Source organism: Typopeltis vanoorti, chromosome 7 (assembly GCF_054136105.1).
Source record: "Typopeltis vanoorti isolate ZY-2024b chromosome 7, IOZ_Tvanoo_1.0, whole genome shotgun sequence".
Classification (NCBI taxonomy): Eukaryota; Metazoa; Arthropoda; class Arachnida; order Uropygi; family Thelyphonidae; genus Typopeltis; species Typopeltis vanoorti.
The window spans coordinates 133795735-133817078 of NC_143555.1; the positions used below are offsets into that span (position 1 = coordinate 133795735).

Sequence of the window (21344 nt, forward strand, 5' to 3'; positions counted from 1 at the left end):
AAAAATCCTTTTAGTCTTACTTTTAATAACACTCAAATCTCTAGACAAAGTGCTTTTTTTTTTCTTTTTTCCTCCTCCTCCCCATGAGATTACTCCAGCTTCTTTTGACATAAACACATTACATATATCACCTTCTCAGCATCCCTAATATTAAGAAATTTCATTCACTTAAGGTGTTACGTTGCCTCCGAACAACTATTACCGCTATACGACTCTAGTCATCCACCTACTGAATACTGTTTTCACATTTGAGTGGTGTCCCTAAGAGATTTCTTAAAAATACTTGACTCAGTACAGAAGATAGCACTAGTTGATTGACTCATTTCTAACCAATTCACTTCCACTCTTTCCCACAAACATTCAGTTTGTGCTACTTGCATTTTCTAAAAATATCTCCATGGTCATCAGAATTTGCATCAACAATTCCTCTATTCTTCCTTCTAAATCCATTAAACTATGTGTGGCATTACTTTCACAGTTCAACTCCAAACTTGCAGAATAAATTTTTTTCCTACTCATTCATTCCTTTTTACCTGCTGTCTTTTGGAAGTTTTCCTTATATATTTACTAAAAATAAATTATTCTACAGGTGTGAAATCCAATGTTAACAAGTTTCTTCTTTCTCCCCAACTACTGTCGTATCAATAGGTTGAACCTCTTATGAATGGGATTCCCATTAAAAATTTTTTTTTTTAAAAATGCTTTCAGCTTTATTTCTCTTAAGAGGTTCTGTGAAAACTTATTGCTATAGAGAACTGAAAATAAAGTTTCTCCATTGAATACCACATTTTTAAGGATGTTTATTACAGATAAACCAATTCTTAAGGGACAGGAATATGGTTAACCAGCATCTAGCTTTAATATAGTAAACATTATTAAAGAATATAAACTGCATTTCTTTGAACATGTCAGCTTCTCGCTTGGTGCCGAAATAGTCAGTTTCATTTGGATATATTTCTTCTGATGAGCCAAATCCCCCCCCCCCATTTTTCATCTCTTTGAGTAGATAAACCATCTTTTATAACAGTAAAATTATAATTACAGTAAAGGAGATAGTATTAAAGAATATTGAAATTTTAAAGTGATTACTTCTGGTTAGCCACTTTCAATCCATTAAAATTAAACTATAGTGGATATATTCTAATTGATAAGCCATGTCTTAGCATTGTAGCATACATAAAAATATTAATTTTATGACAGGATTTGAAAATTTGTATTTAATTATTCAATTATCATTTCATGTTTTATTTTTTTTATAGCCACTACCCAGAAAAAATGATCCAGAAATATCTGAAAAATCAAACTCCTTAGAGATTTATAATCCTGTGAGTAACCTTAAATTTCTTCAGACTTAATTGTATGCCACTTCCATCATTTATATACTTATTTTGTTAATTATTAAACTATATTATCCATACATGTTTTCACATGCAATTGTTACCTTGCCAGAACAATTGCTAGGAATCGAGTCTACTTTTCAAGGATGACTATATAGTACTTGCACATATAATTAATGCTTTATCCATATATGTGTGTGTATACACACGGAAAGAAGTCAACAGACACCATAGTGTGAGGAACAAATAGCCATGGCACCCACCTTATTAATATGTAGGACCTCCTTTTGCTGCGATGACTGCAGCAAACCCACAGGGCATACTTCCTACAAGCGTACGATAGTGATCAGTCGGAATTTTAGGCATTCTGCCTGTAGTCATGTAATGAGGTCCTAAACTGTTGTGTGGGGCGGACGTCCCGTGACCTCATCTGAAAATTCAGTTCATCCCATAGATGTTCAGTAGAGTTGAGATCGGGGCTCTGTGCAGAACAGTTAATTGTAGTGATGTTCATGTCCACAAACCACACAGCTACAGCACCAGCCTTATGACACAGTGCATTGTCTTGCTGAAAGAGATAGTGGTCAGTTCTGTAGAAATACCATAAGGTAGGAAACATTGCATTAGAATGTTTGGATGCCTCTCGGAAATTAATGTTCGTGACACCACAAACAGAGGTTCAAGGCCAAACCAGGAAAAGCAAGACCATACCATTACACTGATACCTCCGAATTTCATAGTTGGGGTTATGCACTCTGGTAAGAGATGTTCACCAGGCATTCACACACCCATCCATCTGCATGGTAGAGATTAGCATGATTTGTCTCTCCATTATACAACTGTCCAAGCTTCCATAGTACATGCTCTTTGCATCACTGAAGACAACACCTCATGTTGGTTCAGGTAAAGTGGAGCTTGTGTATTGCAGTCCTATCATGGGAGCCCATGTTGTGAACCTCAGTTCTGAATGTTTTTGTGCAATTCATGTCCCAGTCAATACCCAGAACTACACATTCAACATGTCTGCGACAAATGGTGTTTTTTTGCTTGTTATCCTTCATAGCACCCTACAGTCGTGTTCAGTAAGTGTGGTGGGTCATCTACTGTGGGTAGCAGTTCCAGTTGACTTCCTGCCTTTCCACCTCAGTATGGTTGTTGATTACATCACTGATTGTTGACCTGGGATGATCCAATTTATCTACAACTTGCTAAACAGATAGGCCTGCAACATGACATCCTATCACAATGCCTCTTTCAAACTTTGTCAGTTCCCTTTCTGCAGCTGTTTCACCTGGATGCAGTTGCACTTACTTGGGAGCATTGTTTTCCTCCAATTTATACCATCTACAAATGCATGACTTGTTACATAGCATGATGCACCTTGCCCATTGATTTATTTCCAAGCTGTGTGTGTGAGAGAGAGAGAGAGAGAGAGAGATTATGAAAGATGGTAGCTTTTCAAAATACTTAACATATGCCGTTGTGTTTGGTATGCATTAACTTGTCAGGCTTAGGAGAATGAAAGTGAAAACATTCTTATTATATGCATGTGGCATCCACAAAATCGTCTAGTTATTACAATTGATCTCTCCCAAAGGAAGTGGGAAATTAATCTGGATTTCTACAGAGCTTAGCTTATTCACAAATCCTGAGCATTAATGCTGAAATGTGTTGTCATTTCTATAATTGGCAGTATGCACCAAAAAAAAAAAAAAAAAAAGTACCAAATAACTACAATGATATATGTTATGGAGTAAACGTGTTTATTAACAAAGAAATATGTTTACACATATGTACATTATTATTATTATTAAGAGAGAGACCTCCAGGGAGTCAGAGACTCATCGAGGGAGGCCACATACTACACACATGCCAGCTATCATACTTATTCTTGAATTCATTCACACTGCTTGCACTCACAACGTCCAATGGCAATCCATTCCAATCATGCTCCACCCTCTGAAAAATCTAGCTCTCACCCCCTTCTTAGCAACCTTCATTCTCAGCTTCCAAGGATGCTCTCTTGTCCTTTCCCCACCCTCCATAAATTGAAAAATTCCATCAATTGAATTCCTGTATGACCCTTTCAGAAATTTGTAAGTCTCAATCATATCACCCCTCTTTCCCCTGTTTGCTAGTGTCCACGGTCTACAAATTCTCAATCTGTCTTCATAATCAGTATTACACAATCCTGATATCATTTTTAACACTCTCCTTTGTACTCTCTCCAACCATTCATGATGGCAGATTACGTGAATAAGGTGCCTTGTCTTTCAAGACGAGTTTCATAGCACATGCGAAGGTTCTGTGTCATCTTGGAGAACAAGGATTGGGACATCTGCTGGACATATTGTGTAATTTTATCCCTTAGTTCAAGGTTTGAAGGTGGGCCATGATGGAATACCCATTCCATCAACATATCCCAAATGAAGTCATCAAGTGATGTGAGATGAGCGGAACGTGAATCATATGGGAATTCTGTGAACCTCGAAATGAGGCCCAATTATGCCATCGTCGAAAACCACACACACACCATGTATTCTGTGTGTGTGGTTTTCGATACCTTCTCACTGTAAAGAAGATTTTCTTGGATAAATTAAGGTCTCACGAAACCTAGGTTCGTCTGTTTATGACCAAATATTTCTTAGATATAAATGTACTTTGTCTGAGAACCAGACATTATGGAGGAATGATGGTTCTTCATAGACATTAGCCAGCACACGTGCATGGTATTCCCACCGTGCAGCCTATTCTGTTGCTGTTAAACACTGACCCACCTGAATGACATACGAAAAGGCACTCAGCTCCTTAAGGATTCTCTGTAGTGACCACCTCAATATCCCAAGCTCAGTATCACACCAGCACACATTCATGATTCTAATTTGTATTAACAGTTTGTGGTCTCCCCGAATGTCCTTTGTATTGCGATAGAACACTCCTAATGTCAATGATGACACTATTGCTTGAGACATGCTTATGGAAACGATGAACAAACTGCTCACAAACATGTTGTAGTCTTGGACCATTTGCCCTGCCAACTTTGTATGAACAAAAATAATGCTAAACAGTAAATGTCTTTTCTTCCAGCATCAAAACCATTGCTACAGCTAAATGGAATGGCGTAGATGTTACATGTACTCTTCTATCAATGTACATGCAGTCAAATGGCAAATCTCATAACTTGTGTACTGAAGGGGGGGGGGGGTCGAAATTCAGTACTTTTTTTTTTTCACCATACCATACCATGATTACAAAACAAAGCTCAGTAATGAGAGAAAACAAATAATGCATTGCAGATCTGGCTTTAGTATTGTGACCAGGACCAACTGAAATATACAGGAAATCAGTTCAGTAGCATCAGTCATAAAAATAAAATATTTATTATTTCCTTTGCTGTGTAGTTGGTTACACCATATCCTGTTGAAAAACTTTCCTTAAAATGGATATCTTTGTCTGGCAGAAACTGCTTAAGGATATGGCAGTAATGGTTACTATCCATGGTATTTTTCAAGAAATGGTCCATTACATGCTAAAATGATGCACTCTGCTCTGCATTTTTATGAAGTGTCATATGCCATTATTTTCTGTTCCTACAGATTTTTATTCTGCTTATAAAATGGCCATTCAAATAGGGTCATCTTACATTTCACAAAACTCCACGCTTGTCTTTGATATCAATAATAATAAAAAATTGCTGCATATTAATTTCTTATGGAAACTATTTAACATCTCAAACAATCCTATGATTAAGTATCCAGTTTCTTATAAATATTATTTCTGGAAAATTTTCCATGTTACTCCTCTAAATTAATATTAATTTTTATGGCTATTTTGCCTATTTTTTTAGGAGTACACCTTGTATAATGTCATTGGGTTTTTCAATCAATTTTTTTAAAACATTATTGAAATTTTAGAGATGTAAATACATGAAAAATATAAGGAAGGAATAAGTTTGGAGCAGCATCAAGCATATAATGATAAACATGAAGTATGATAGAAAGGAAGGGGACTGGAAATGTGGAGATAGAAAAATGTGGGAGCTAGAATTGCAGATAAAACAAAGATATGTAAAACAAAAATATCTCCAGCACACAAGAAAGATGTAATGAAGAACTAAAATACTTAACACAAATCCTCCAACAGAATGGGTATGAAACAAAAACCATCGAGAGAATCCTTAAAATGCCTCCAACTAACAACACAATAAAACAGGATTACAAAAACGCAATCTCGCTTCCTTATATCAAAAATGTTACAGATAAGCTAGCCAAATTAATGAACAAACACAACGTAAAAGTAGCCTTCCTTCCTATGGAAAAAATCTCAAGATTCCTACATCCACCAAAACCACCTCATCATCCTCTTAAAAAACCAGGAATCTACAAAATCCGTTGCTCTTGCAGGATTTGCTATGTAGGACACAGGAAGATCTGGAGAAATACGCATGGCTGTACAATACAAAAGAGAACAAAAAACGGGTCTTGCTTTCCATACTACTTCCACTGGACATGATGTACTCTGGCAAAAAACAACGATGTCATACATAGAAAACAACTGCTATATAAGAAAATTTAAAGAAGCTAATGAAAAACCCAACCCAATGCAGTAAAAATCAAGGTTTAATTCTCCATCAAGTGTGGTCAGCTCTAATAAAAAATCTACCTCAATCTGAGCTCGGACTGTATGAACAAGAACAAGAACACGTGACATTGTCCAGTATTGTTCAATGTCAATAATGTTTTATATCTGCATTCTGTTATTTGAGTTTATGAATAGCCAGACGGTTATGATTTGTATTTATTAATTTTTCTTGTTTAAAATTTAAGTTATACTATTTACCTCTGAAGATGTAAATCCTATGATTTACGAAACTTGTCGGGAACTGTTATTATTTCAGTATATTGTATAACTGAATAATAAAAAATATGGTATAATCACCGAAATATGTCTTTTGAACCAATTAGCCACAGAAGTCTACATTTGCAAAGATATGTAGATTAAATAGTTTCCAAGGTTGGGCTGTAAATTGTTTGGGAAGGAGGTGAAAAATATAATATAATACTTTTAGGGGAAAGGAGAAGGATAGTGTATGATGAATCAAGATTAGGGGTGGGAATAACGTAACGTGAGCCGTTTCGACTAAGTATTGCCTTCGGAGCTCATGGAAAAAAACTTTTCCCAGACAGAAAGACCTTCTTTTCTGTTATACTTCAGCAGGGATACATAAATGTTTATTGTTATACACCTTATGCTGTTTCAAAAGAAGAATATCCTACAAAGTTATGTCCAAAATTATTCCTTCCTTAAATTTTTCAAAAACAGATGGAAAGAATACTGTGAGGAACTGTACAGCAGAGTGGATAAAGAAAATGTGGAGCCCTCCCACCAGGAAAATTTTGATTTGGAACCTCCTCCACTTAGGTATGAAGTTGAAAGAGCAGTTAAGCAGCTCAACAGCAATAAGGCCCCAGGTGCAGATGAAATCCTAGCAGAGTTAATTAAGGCCACAGGGGATGGAGGGATAAGAGTGTTTCATAGATTGATTACAAGGATATGGGAGACAGGATCATGGCCTAGAGACTGGAAGAAGTTAGGTTTCATACCACTACATAAGAAAGGTGATATAAAGACATGCAAGAATTATGGAACTATTAGTTTGAAAAATCATGCAAGCAAAATTTTATTGAAGATCATGCTAAATAGGATTGGGGCCAAAGTTGAGGCAGAGATGCCTGAGGAACAAGCTGGTTTTAGGAAAGGTAAGGGCACCAGAGATCAGATCCTTTGCCTTAGACAGATTATAGAAAAATATAAAGAATTCAGACTCCCTCTGGTAATGTGTTTCTTAGACTACTCTAAAGCTTTTGACTGTGTTGAGCATATGAAACTGTGGGAAGTAATGAAAAGAATGGGTTTTCCTCAACACACTATCAGATTGATAGCCAACTTGTATAAGGAGCAACAAGCCACGGTAGGAACAGGTGTTGGATTGACTGACTGGCTTCAAGTTGGAAAAGGAGTTAGGCAAGGATGTTTACTTTCTCCTCACTTGTTTAGTATATATGTGGAGGACATCATGCATGAAGTATTGGATGAGCTCAGGACAGGAATTAGGATAGGAGGTAGATTGATCAGTAATCTGAGGTAATGCTGGTGATATAGTACTCCTTTGTAATGACATGGAAGAACTAGGACTAATTCTTGACAAAGTTAACAAGATCAGTAATAACAGAGGACTTCAACCCAATCCAGCAAGACAAAGATTATGGTTCTCAAAGGAAATATAAACAGAGAAGCTCTTGAGAAACAAGTGTACCTTAATGGAGAAAGAATTGAGGAAGTCAGCAAGTTTGAGTACCTGGGATCCATTATTAATGTGAAGAATTGCTGTTCAGAAGACGTCAGAAAAAGGTTAGGAATGGCTAAAACAACAGAGACCTGTCTAAAATCTGGAAGGATGGATCTATCTCCATGGAAACAAAGTTGAGGATTTTGGATGCAGTTGTTTTTCCAACAACGACTTATGGATGTGAGACTTGGAACCTAAAGAAGTCAAATAAGAAACAGATATTTGCTTTTGAAATGTGGTATTACAGAAGGCTGTTGAGGATATCATATACTGAAAGGCATACAAATGAATGGGTATTAGAAAAGATCCTCAGAACTTTAAGGCTTCTTAAGGATATTGACAGAAGAAAGTTAAAATATTTTGGACACATAGAAAAGATGAAAGGAGGACTTCTCAGAACAGTAATAGAAAGTAAAGTTCTGGAAAAAGAGGCAGGGGTAGACCATCAGTGAGATGGATGGATGGCGTTTGTGGAGTGACATCTTCAGAGAGTTGAGGCCATCAGAAAAGCAAACAACAGGAGTACGTGGCGAGGCCTGGTGTGGCACATCACCGAGCATCGGAGTGACCATACGGCATCTGTAAATGCCCAGTGAAGAAGAATTTTTCATGCATCTACATCTAAAAATTTCAATAATGTTTTAAAAAATTGAGTGCAAAGTCACTGACATTATACAAGGGGTACTCTTAAAGAAAAATAGGCAAAATAGTCATAAAAATTAATATCCATTTTCTTATGTGTTACAATTTAGTAGTGGGATGTTGCAAAATTTATAATGTTAATGGATAACGAGCAAGTATTTTTCATTCCACGAAGTCAGTCATTATTTAATTGAAAGGATGTCTTATGTACATTTGCATAGCAAAGAAAATGAAGAATATTAGTGAAATAGCATTTGTTCTAATGAATTAATGCACATGAAGTTGCCTTTATGTATACTTTATTGCTGCTACTGATTTTTCTTGATTAGTGGGTTCGAATACCACCAAGGGCATGGATGTTTGTGATTGCTCTTCAAACCAGTTACCATATGTACTGCTGTGTCCTGGTGCAGTATGACCTTGCATGTTTTCACACCATAACAAAAAATCAAATCACTACTACTAACAACAACACACATCTGCCATTACAGTAGTCAACAAGATTCCATCAAGCTCAGTATTGTTAGTTACCCAAGTGTTTTCCAACTGGGACATTTTCAGCACTTTTTAATGAAGGATATAACAAAGTTTGTGAGCTACCCAAGATGAGAAAGTAAATATGGAAAGAAATAATATAATAAGCATGCTTAGTATGTTGGGGGAAGCAAGCTAAATAAATTTATATGAAATTAAAAGAAATTAGCCATAACAGTCAACTTGCAATATCAGAAAAGAGCTAATCTAAAGTGATATACTAACTTAAACATAGTGGGAAAAGGAAAGGTTAGCAAAACAGGCATCTGATGACCAAATGGCAGGAAAAGATGCAAAGGAAGATCAAGGTATTTTAATGCAGTTGTAGTGTCTTATAAAAGATGTAATAACAAATAGATTACTTTGGAAAAAAAAAAAACTTATGATGGGAAGATAATGTTAACTTTATCGTACAGTACTATTATTATCATCTATCCCATAGATCAGTGTTTCTCAAAGTGTGGTATGTGTACCCCCCCGGGGAGGTACGTGAAAGGTTTTCAGGGGGTCCCTGGCAATTTTCGGCTATTCATCATTAACGCATGGAATAAAATTTAATGTATCTGTGAAGTTCGAGATCGTAAAGCGTTCCTATTATATCACTGAATAAGGTAGACAGACATCTGCAGGCTGTGTAATATGTTTCTCAACAATTTTAACTAATGAATCGCATTTCCCCTTCCACATAAAATGCTGTATAGATTCGAGTAAAACCATATGTTGCACCGGCAACATATAGTTTTGTTTGAGTGAACGTGTTAAAACTAAAAAATATATAGTAAATGTGTTTCAGATATTATATAACGAATTCGGTTGAAGAGAATTAGCATTTCAACTCAACTGTCAGCTTGCCTTTGTCATTTAGTAGCGTGATCTTTTGTTAATACCGCACCAATCATATGAATGTCTTCATAGCTGCTTTGTCTCCACTGGCCTAGCATTGCTGCCTGTTTGGAGCTCTGCTTTCACTGGCCATTTGTTGACTGTTTGTTAAATATGGTAATTTTTTTTAGCTTTCAAATTCTTAAGTATGGATCATTGGTTAAAGACCGGATTTTTAAAATGCACAAAAGCTAGGAACATAGCAGATACAAGTAGCTGTCAGCAACAAGAAAACGTTGATATTGTATCTGGATCAAGTGAAATTGATAAGGGTGTGTCGTCTGACATCTCTAAAGAACCATCTAAGAAGAAGATGAGAAAACTTCATAAGTACGATATAAATTACTTGAAATGTGGATTTTCGTGGATGGGAAACGAAGAGAAACCTATTCCATTATGTGTAATTTGCGGTGAAACTTTAAAAAATGAAAGCATGAAACCATCTAATTTAAATCGCCATTTTGAATCGAAACATAATGAATACAAGGACAAACCTGTCAAATTTTTTCAAAATAAACTAAAAAATTTAAAAGAATCTCAAAAAATGATGCCGATCGTGTCAGGAGGTGAAAATATGAAGGCTTTAGACGCTTCGTATCGTGTGTTGCTATTAATAGCAAAAAAGTGGTGCAGCGGAAACAATTGGTGAAACTTTGGTCAAGGCCTGCAGCAAAAATAATAGCAGAAATTATGATCGGAGATAATGCAAAAAGATCTTTTTATCGGATTTGCCTTTCAAATAGTACTGTTCATCGAAGAATCACTGAAATGGCTGAAAATATAAAACAAACATTGTTATCCAATATACGTAAGTCGTTATTATGCATTGCAGGTAAATGAATCCACCGACATTAACAAATTTTGCAAATAATCTGATGTTCGTTAGGTAAGAAAAAAATCAAAAATTCATGACGACCTTTTATATTGCCAACCTTGCCAGAACAAACAGGTGAAGAAATATTCAACAGTATAAATACTCTTATTCATCAAAATAAGCTTGATTGGAAAAGTTATGTTGGAATAAGCACGGACGGAGTGAAATCCATGGTTGGATCTAAAAAGGGGCTTGTTTCAAAAATTCAAGCTGTTGTACCAAATTCAAAGTCGACACACTGCTGCATGCTTTGGCTACACATATGATGTCTGAAGACCTAAGAAAAGTTCTTGATGAAGCTGTAAAAATCATAAATTATATTAAAGGCCATCCTCTAAATGCTAGACTTTTCTCTCTACTTTGCAAAGAAATGGGAAGCAACTATACACGACTACTTTTCCATACCGATGTTCGTTGACTTTCTCGTGGAAAGGTCCTTACTCGTTTATTTGAACTTCGGAATGAACTACAACTTTTTTTGATGAAAATTTAAATTGAAAAAGCATTTACATAATTGGAAATGGCTCAGTCAATTAGCATACCTGGCAGATATATTTACTGTATTAAATAGTCTTAATTTATCTTTACAAGGCAAGGAAATTTCTATATTTCATGTCCAAGATAAAGTGAATGCCACATTGGCAAAAAATGAAGTTATGGCAAAAGCGGGGTGGTAATGGAGAATTTGACATGTTTCCATCTCTTCATGAATTGCTCACAAGTTCAAATGAACAAATTGATGATGATGTGAAAATTACTATCATGGAGCATTTACAAAGCTTACAAATAAATCTAGAAAAGTATTTCCCTGAATTGGACATTAATATCGAGTGGATAAGATACCCTTTCGATATCAACAAATCTATACTAAAGTTGTTCTTCTTCGTCAATAGAAGAAGAACAACTTTTAGAACTAGCTTTTGATGGTTTCCTAAAAAATAAATACAACGAGAATACGTTATCATCATTTTGGCTACAAATACAGAATGAATTTCCTGAATTAACAGGTAAAGCTCCAAGGTTCATTTTTCTATTTCCAAGTTCATATCTGTGCGAAGTTGGATTTTCGGCCCTTGTAGATTTTAAGACAAAGAAGTGGAATCACATTATAGATGTCGAACTGTATCTGAGATTGAAATTAACAACTATAGAGTCAAATTTTGCTGAAATTTTATCTTACCATAAGCAATTTCACTCCTCTCATTGATGATAAATTATTTCAAGTAAGTAAAAATTTATAGTATCTTTATAAAGTTTGTTCTATTAAAAATAAATCATATTTTTTGTTTACATGTACATCTAAATTCAAATAAAATAGACATTTACAATGAAATATATTTTATTTATTTATTATTATTATTATTATTTTGATAAGGGGATACTTGGTAATAATGAAAATTTAAGAAGGGGTATGCGGATGTCTGAAGTTTGAGAAACACTGCCATAGATGATATATCCCTTGAGGATATATTATTATTATTATTACATCGCACCTCCATGCATTATTATTACTCCATTATTACATCCATGCCCACGGCGGGATTCGAACCTGCAGCCTTTTGGCTGGAGAGCGGATACGCTGACCACTCGGCTAACCGATATATATCGGGAAATAAAATTTCCCGATATATATCAGGAAATTATAAAACAGGAAATATTTCACTGTGTATTCATGTTTAGAGCAACAGGTCATCTCAGAGATCTGCCCACTCAATGATGCTAGCAGTTGTCCAACCTCTTATGAATGTGTTCTTCACAAAATAAAAGCACCATTCTTAACCAAAAATATGAAATTTTTCTGCTGTGCTATTCCCCCCTCAATAGATAACTCTGTTGCGGAATTGTGTTCTATGGAAAACACTATCAGTATAATAGATGGCATTGGCATAATCATATAAAAAATGAAGATATTAGGAAGGAATCTGACATTGTTAGCATTCAAGAACATGCAAACAGAGATAATCTAAGGTGGTAGGGTCACTTAATCAGAATGGGTGAGGAAAGATTAGCAAAGCACTTGTTTGATACCAGGTGTCAGAAAAAAGAACCAGAGGAAGACCAAATTCTAAATTGATTGATCCAGTGTCAGATGTGTCCTAAAAGATTGAAATATAAGATCTAACACATGACAGACTAATTTAGCAGACAGTTGTTGCTAGCCTGGTTGGCCAAGTGGATAGCATATCCGAATATGCTATCCACTCGGATCCCGCTGTGGGTATGGATGTTTGTGATTGTCTGTGAAAATACCAGTGGCGGTCAGCAGTAGACGGCATTGGTGTAGTTGTAGTCAGTTGGTGATTGAATGGTGGAGATGGAGTTGTAGAGCAGGTGCCCTCCCATGATGAGTCCTTGGACTCCCTGGAGATGTCAAATAATAATAATACATCTCCATCTTGGATGACTGAATTCTTCAAATAGGTTGCATTTTCTGTTTTGAAATTTGCCCACATAACTAGTTAAGAATTGTCTACTGTTTAAGAAGTTTCTCCTGCTGTTCTCACCTGCTTGTCTTCATCTTGATGATACCAGTTATTTTGACATCTTATTTCTCTAATTCCTCTGCCAGCTTCACTTCTTTTCTGTCGATGCTACTACTTTTGTTTATTAGACCAGGACTTTCTTTATATCTGAGTGTAAGGTTGTGAGTCCTGTAGGTGACTTTTCATTGGTATTCATAAATTGACAAGAAATTCTTGTTTTAATCCTTTACCTAAGCATGAGCAAACAAGAGTTTGCATGTGAATTATCTTCATGAACTAGGCTACTTGTATATAAAGGCTGTTGATTTCACATCAAATTGCCTCGATATCCCATAAGACACAGCACATTCCCATTTTGGATGTGTATGTTGTATGAGACAAATTTGATTTGAGGTCCTTTACCAAAGCTTATGGTTTATGTTTGTTTATGCTTTAGTAAAGGATCACAACAATATCTTGTCAAGTATAATTTACTTTCATCTAAGCAAAAACTTAACTAGTATTCCTACATTTTTGATTTACTGGAGAGTGCCCTTGTATAATAAAGCATTACCCCTAGCTAGCTTGTATAATAAAGCATTACCCCAATGCAGAATACAGTTTGATTGGTTAAGTTACAAATTCCCAACCCATCTTTGTTTATTCAGTGTCCCAGTGGATAACTACTAACAGTGTGTGTGCTGCTGTTAGTAGATATCCACCATGATATTCTAGATGATACTTGTACATTGGATTTGGAAGCTCTGATCAGTTTTTGTGTGTAATCCTTATGGCCTATGGTCAGGTCTCCTCTCAGATATCTAGCTTTGGCCTTAAATGACACCTTTATATTCATGTTTTATTCAGATGAAATATTTTAATAAATGCATAACGGAATTGCTAGATACTGAAATAACAAATCGGAATTAATTCATTGGAGGTTAACACGTTCTCTGCCAACTACGAGTATACTTGTAGTTGGTATATGAGCCTCACAAGCCAACTACGAATACACTCATATGTCGATTATCGCTGGCAACGAGATTACTTGTACTGACCTTGAAGAAGTGAAAGTGCTTGCTGTGCAGTAACAAACTATGCCCGAGGAGCATGGCAGCGAACGTGTTAAATTACTTAATATTATTAGTTAGTACCTTAGTGTAGTAGTGTCATAATTATGCTTTCTTACTCCTCCTCCTACCCCCTTTTATGTAAGCTTTTAATCAATTCTAATTAAAAGTTTACAAATATCCCTTTAGAACCTGCTAAGCCTTTATTCCCCCCCCCCTTGCATGGTGGTCAAGCCACTGTTGATAGTTAAAGCTTTACTTGTTTGTTCGCATTTCTTTATTGTAAAATAAATCTTCATTTGTTTTAGAAACTTCCCATCTTTCATGAATTGTCGGATGGTGCTTATTCTGGTCTCATGATATTTATTAGTGGTCACCCAGTTGCTTGTCCATATAGGTAAGTTATCTTGCATCATGAATTATAAGTATAATCTCATCAAGTAAATATATAGTAATATATTAAAATACGTTTAGTACATTAAAGTACTCCAGAGAAATTGTTTTCTTTTCATCTCTCAATCTTGTAAATTAAATCATGCAATATCAATCATAAATGATTATATTGGAACAAAAAAAAAAAAAAAAAGATACAGCTAGAATGACATTAGAATGAGGTACAAAAACATTTTTTGCACCAAAGAGAACACATGTAAAACTTGGGTAATCTTTACCTATATGCATTTGTAAAGTAATTTGTGTTTTCAGTGATGATCACTGTTATCTTTATGTTTCAGGTTTTCAATCAATCTTCAGAATGGAAGTGGTCCATATCCCATGCCAGATATCGCATTCCACATCAGCTGTCGTTTTGATAAGAATACTGTTATTCGAAACACAAGGATTAAAAATCACTGGGGAAATGAAGAATCTCTTATACCTTATTTTCCTTTTCAACCAGGCATTTACTTTGACCTGATTATTAATATAAATAATGAAAATTTTATGATTGCTATCAATGGGCAACATTTTACAGAGTATCGACATCGTTTTCTACCCCTTAAAAATATCACCATGCTCAATATTGAAGGAGATGTTCTTATATCTTCTGTACACCTGCAGTAAAAACATTTATATATGTTTGCAAAATGCTATGTAGCTGTTGAAAATAGTGTATAGTGGCTTAATTTTATATTGTTGAATCAAATGACCTTGTTAATTGTGATAACAAACTATTTTTTTTTATCTCTGTAACATGGCTGTTTGCTCACTACTTCACATAGTCACAAATGTAAGTATAAATAATCAAAGTATTGTTATATATTTGTCATAACCAGAGATATATATATATATATATATATATATATATATATATATATATAGTCATATTTTTATATTGTTTTCTACTTTCCATGTATAGTTATTTTTGCATATGATAAATATTTTTCAGAGTTTTTGTTATTAATTCAAGTTATTTTTGGTATTTATATCTTTATATAGTTCGACCTTCTGAATGTAATGTTAGCTTATTTTATTGTCATGAATATCCATAGCATTTCAAAAAAAAAATTTATAATTGAAATTATTATTAGGCTTTGTTGTCTTTGAGTTGCAGATATTTCTGTTCATAAAAGAACTGCAAAGCACCAGTAATATAAATGTAAATTCATGTGAAGCAAAACAAACAGTATAAAGATGGTGCAGCAAAATTCTTTCGAATGTGCTAACCGGAATACTGTTCTTGCATCAAGTATTCTACAGAAAATGTATTTGTATTGATCTTTATCATGACCAGGGATTTTCATACCTGAACATATCATAAGGGAAATATCATCTTTCAGATATCTGTATCTGCTTGGTATTCCTTCTCTCTGTTGCTTCATATCATGTCATGATGGTAACTGTCAACCTCAATATTTTTTTAAGCAAGACTTTTAAAAATGCTTTCCAAAATCTTTCCTAATCTCCAGAGGCCTTACATGAATATCTGTTTCTATTATAATAAAAGTATACAAAAATAATTCTTTCTTAAAAAAAAAAAAACTTTAATAATGATGGAACTATCCAAACTACATCAGAATTGTTGCCTTTCTCCAAACCTTTCATATAATTCTCCATATTATCCATATAATTTGGGAAGCTGAATTTAACACATTATTATAAAACTTAGATTGCAACAAATTAGTAATAAACCTCGGATATTGTTATTAAAGCTAATATTTCTCTTGTTTGATGTTAGTTTCCTCAAAGCTAGCACAGTGACTCAGTTTTGTTTAAAGGAAGAAACAGATATCCAGGGGTAATAACGTTTATTAAATTATTAACCGGTCTTTCACCTTGGTCTCTAATGCATCTGAGGCATATGGGCACAACATCAGACTGGATTCAAAATAATATAACTTTACAGTCGTGACTGGTGTTCTCTCTCTCTCTCTCTGAGTGCAGTATAGGAATCACGGTTATTCAGCGGGTAGTCACATGGTGATAGTTTCCAGATTTTTGCTAGCAACGTAGCTATATTTACTTAGGTTAGAAGAATGTGATAGAGCTGTTGCTAATTTTCAAAAACATCCTCTTTCACTTATTAGAGATTTTTTTTTTCCCACTAAATGTAATGAATGGTGTCATTGGCATGGCCTATAGCTGCAGAGAAGCTGTAGTGTAAATATTAATGTATTTTTTTTTTTTGTGTGTTCACCAGTTGAATATTGGTTGTTTTTCCAGTCTGACCAAAATATATCAGTATGCTTCTACACATTGACACATAGGTGGCAGGATGATCCTAAGTAATGAAGAGGATCTTTTGATCAATGGATAAGATTAGCTAATTTTTGATAAAGCTTGAAGGATACGTAAATATTATATTTGTTGAAAATGTGAAATATTTCTGAGTTTTGGGAGAGAAAAGCCATTAGCTAAAGTGTTATGGGTGTGATTAAGTGGAGAGGTGGTATGGTCTGAATAGGTGGGTTTAAACAGAAATTAGAAAATATTTTATTTAATGTGATTGGTCTTTGCCATAAAACATAAGATTCATTTTTATTTACAGGAATAAACATACTTTTCCTTGCTATGCTTTTTTTTTTTTTTAAAGGCTGGAATGAAAATGTTCTTGTATAATGATAAACATCCCTTCCCCAAGAAATACCATACTGCAGATGCAAGAAAAACAAGTGGCTTTATTGTATCACTAAATACAGTATAGAGACTGTGTGTGTGCATGCATGCATACAATATGTAGCAACAGTTAGTGTAAATTAGAGACAACTGTAATGAAAAACAGCTTCCCTCCCAAAGATACTGTAGTGCATACAGGCAAGCAAAGCAAAGATTTATTGTGATGCCAAACACAGTATCTAACTAAATACATTGTCCATTATATTTCAAATTTTCAGTTGCAGAAAATATGTGGTCACTTGGCTCTTTCTTTAGTAATTACTTTTATGCACCGACTTAGAGTTCACTTATGAAAAATACGTTTCCTTGACATTTCAATTTCCTTAGTACTGAACAAGAGTTTTTGTTCTCTTAAGGTTTCTGCCTGGTCTCTGAAGAGAGCCAATCAGTTCAAAACAGCTGTTAGGCCAGTGAAATCTTTATCAAATGGACTAATAAAAGTTGATTATATATGAATGCTTGAGCAGTACCCATGTCTTTTAAGTAGTCCATACTAAGGCAACTCATGGATGCTGAGGATTGTATTCTCATAAGCTCTCAGGTCAGCTTACAAAATTTTCATAGTTTCTACAAACATTCAGCTTTGAAAAAATTTTAGATTTAATATCCACTTTGCCTATGTAATTATGTGGTCACTGTTCATAACATAGATATAACATGGAATGCAGAGTTAAGTGGGAGGGAGATAAATGCAGCTTGGGAAGTGGCCAAGAGATTCATTCATTGTGGGAATGTATTCCAAAGGTCAGAAGGCTGAATAAGGTAGATATCAAATGGAAGAATTAATCGTAAAATCTTCAAAACTGCACAGTGGAGGCACCACAAGATGGTCTCTAATAATCATTAAGTAATAATCAGTTGCATGAAGAGTATAAAGAGCAGGCCAGGAAGTTGATTCAGTTGGTAAGGACAGCACGATGGAATAATTTATCACATCCATTTGGATGCTAGCATTTTAGCATGGCCATTTGGGTGCCAAACATTTTGGCACTAGAAAAAAAAAATGTTCGATTAATTCATCAACATTCAGAGGTAAAACTTTAAAGTTTAAAAAAAAGTTTTAATTGATTAAAGGTTACAATGTAATGGACCTTTATTTAAAAATAAAGTTAAATTTACATTTTCATTAAAATTGTAAAATAAACAGAAATTTAAATACTAGGAATAACTAAAAACACTAATGAAACTTTATCTAGTTTTTCATTTGGTAATTATGAGCACCGCTTCTCAGGTACTCGTCCACATCTGTTTTCATATTTAAGAACTGTTTCATGTATTTTTCTGTCTGTATTTCTATACTTCTTTTAATTTCTGCAATGGTTCATGCCCAGCCAGCAACTTTCATAGTATGCATCTCTACCTTTCTTTATTTTATGTAGTTCATATATTAATTTCCATGCGGGAAACTTTGTGCTGAATTTGTATTTTATTTGATGGTGGACTGCCTCCACATGATTGTTTGTGCAGTCCTCCCAGTTTAATGTTCTCTGATAAAGGTTCCAAATTTCTGGGAGAAATAGAGGAACTTATCTTCCATTTCCTTATCTGTTTTGGCAACCAGCATATGTATCTTCAAACAGTTGAGTAAACCTTGTAGTTCTTGTGGCAACTTGGTCACTAGAGCATCCAGATATTTATAAATCTTGTTCAAAGGCAGCAATCATTTCAGCTTTTAATATGAAATTTTGATTTGTGTTATATAAATTAGTAAAACCCAATGTACCTAGATTTTTTTTTTTTTAATAATTAAAAAATAATATCATTTTATCTGTACATCAGGAAATGAGTCCTTCGTAGCACCATGCACAGCTAGTTCAAAATTGCAGATGACTGAAGTGGGTCACAAATTGGGTTCCCTGTCTTTCAATAAGTCAAAAATTCTTGCATATGTGATGTGTTGCTTGTTGGGCAAAAGAACATACAGTATAAGATGAACTCCTTTGTGTTTTTTTAGCCAACTTACATAAAGCTGAGAAAAGAAGCTTGGAGCTATAATATCTGATTGCATCCTGATCACTATCACAGAATAAAAATTTTTTTGTTCTACTCCTGGTTCAGGGATGTATATTTTGTAGCATTCTGGCAGAACTAACTGTTCTAAATTGCAGTTGGATTGGTGGAGGCATTCATCACTGAGTTACAGGGTGTTCGGGATAAATTTGACATATTTATAATTAATTATATTTTTCCGTAAGTTACATGTATTAACACACACTTCTCTTCATTTAAAAGTTTGGACCCTTCTTCATTCATATACAAGATGTCAGAAAGGATGGATAGCTGGAACCCACCTGAATCATGGAAGAGAATAACTTGTATCATGATGATTCGTGCCCGCCATCAAAATAAGGATATTACGACTGCTGCCCAATGCTCCCTGAATACAGTAAAAACAATCAGGCATGAACTAGAGACTTGCAATGGTGACTACGAGGATGTAGCAAGAAGAAAGATCCCTAGCAGACGATCTGATTGCGTTCGTACAGCAGAATTCCTCGCAAATCTGCAGGAACAGGTGTTGAAGAACCCTGGCATTGGAATTCGGGCTTTGTTCGTGGAGTTGCTAACTGTAGTCAAGCCCTGGATAACAAGGGTAGCCAATGGTAGGCCGTATGTATGGCAACAGGATTCGGCCCCTTGCCACACCTCTGGGAAAAGTCAAAAATGGTTGTCTGAAAATTTCTACGACTTCACCAGTCCAAATGTTTGGCCTCCAAACTCCCCAGACCTTTAACCCCATGGATTATTTTGTATGGGGCGCAGTTGAAAAAGACACCAATCGCACTTCCAGTAATACAAAAGCCCAGTTAATGGATAAAATTAAAACAGTTTTTGCGGCCCTTCCCAGGGAGACTGTAGCATCAGCTTGTTCGAGGTTCCGAAGCAGAATTGAAGCTGTGATCGATGCTAATGGTGGTTATTTTGAGTAAATCTTGTTGATAGTATTGTAATTAACTCTGCCTGTAATGTTTTTTTGTCAATTCATTAAATTTAATAGATACAAAGAAGATTTTCTTTTTCCTTACGAAACTGTCAAATTTATCCCGAACACCCTGTATGCTTTCTATCTATTATTTTTCTAAAAGCAGACTTAGGAATGGCAGCTAAACTAGCTTGGGATATGTCTGTCAAACATTCATTAACAAGTACAGTTGGTGGCTCTGCAACTTTTTTAGATAGATGCGTGTGTATGTGTGTATGCATGTATATATATATATTAGTTTTGACAAGTGAAACTTTTGTTTGTGCAACAGAAGCCTGATACTAATGTCCATTCAACTCAGTTATCACCTCTCTAGCTTTAATGCTCAGCCTTGCTTTGCACAGAATTTTTTTTTTTTTCTTCTTTTCTCACAGTGCCAAAATTGGCAGTAGTATTATCTGTCACTCATACATGGCACCATTGTTCACTCTAAATGAGTTTTTCACATATAAAATATTTTATTTTTTATTTGACCTATTTGGCTCCAAAACGTTTGTTGTCATATGGACTGGAACCAAAATGAGTTTAGCACCCAAATGTACTCAACCCAGAGAGCAAAAGCATGGCAGAAATTATCATCATCCAACCTCCATGGAGTCGGAGACTCATTGTGGGAAGGTACACAGAATGCTCATTCAACTGTGCCTTAAACTGATTCAATGTGTCTACATTCACAACACACTCAGCCAATGCATTCCACTTACCAACCACTCTCCATGCAAAGAACCTTCTGCTCACACCCTCTTTATACAGTTTCCAGCAATGGCCTCTTGTTCTACCCCCCCCCCCCCTCCCAATCTGTGAAAAATCTCTTCCATGTCAACCTGATAACAACTTATATGTCTCAGTCATTTATCTCTCCTATTCATGACACTTTGCAACTTACATTCTCTCAATCTGTCCTCGTATCCACATTTCAAAGACCACCGACCACCTTTGTGAATATTCTCTGGACCCTTTCCAACATATCCTCATCACCATGAAAACCCAGCAACCAAATCTGTGCACAATAATCCATATGAAGCCTGATCAAGGCCTTATACAATGACATCATAACCTCTTTATTTTTGCATGTCAGGGTCCTCTGCATCATTGCC

General features: G+C 35.1%; 1 protein-coding gene across 1 annotated transcript in view; it reads left to right on the top strand.

The window, feature by feature from the left end:
- The window catches only part of LOC150105083 (32 kDa beta-galactoside-binding lectin-like), a 48916-nt gene extending 33499 nt beyond the window's left edge, over positions 1–15417 (top strand). The window contains exons 5-7 of the mRNA XM_090396140.1: positions 1260–1325; positions 14459–14547; positions 14885–15417. Of these exons, the coding sequence (XP_090252266.1) occupies positions 1260–1325; positions 14459–14547; positions 14885–15212 (483 nt within the window). The 3' untranslated portion in view covers positions 15213–15417. The remainder of the gene's footprint in view (positions 1–1259; positions 1326–14458; positions 14548–14884) is intronic.
- The last annotated feature ends 5927 nt before the right edge of the window (positions 15418–21344 follow it).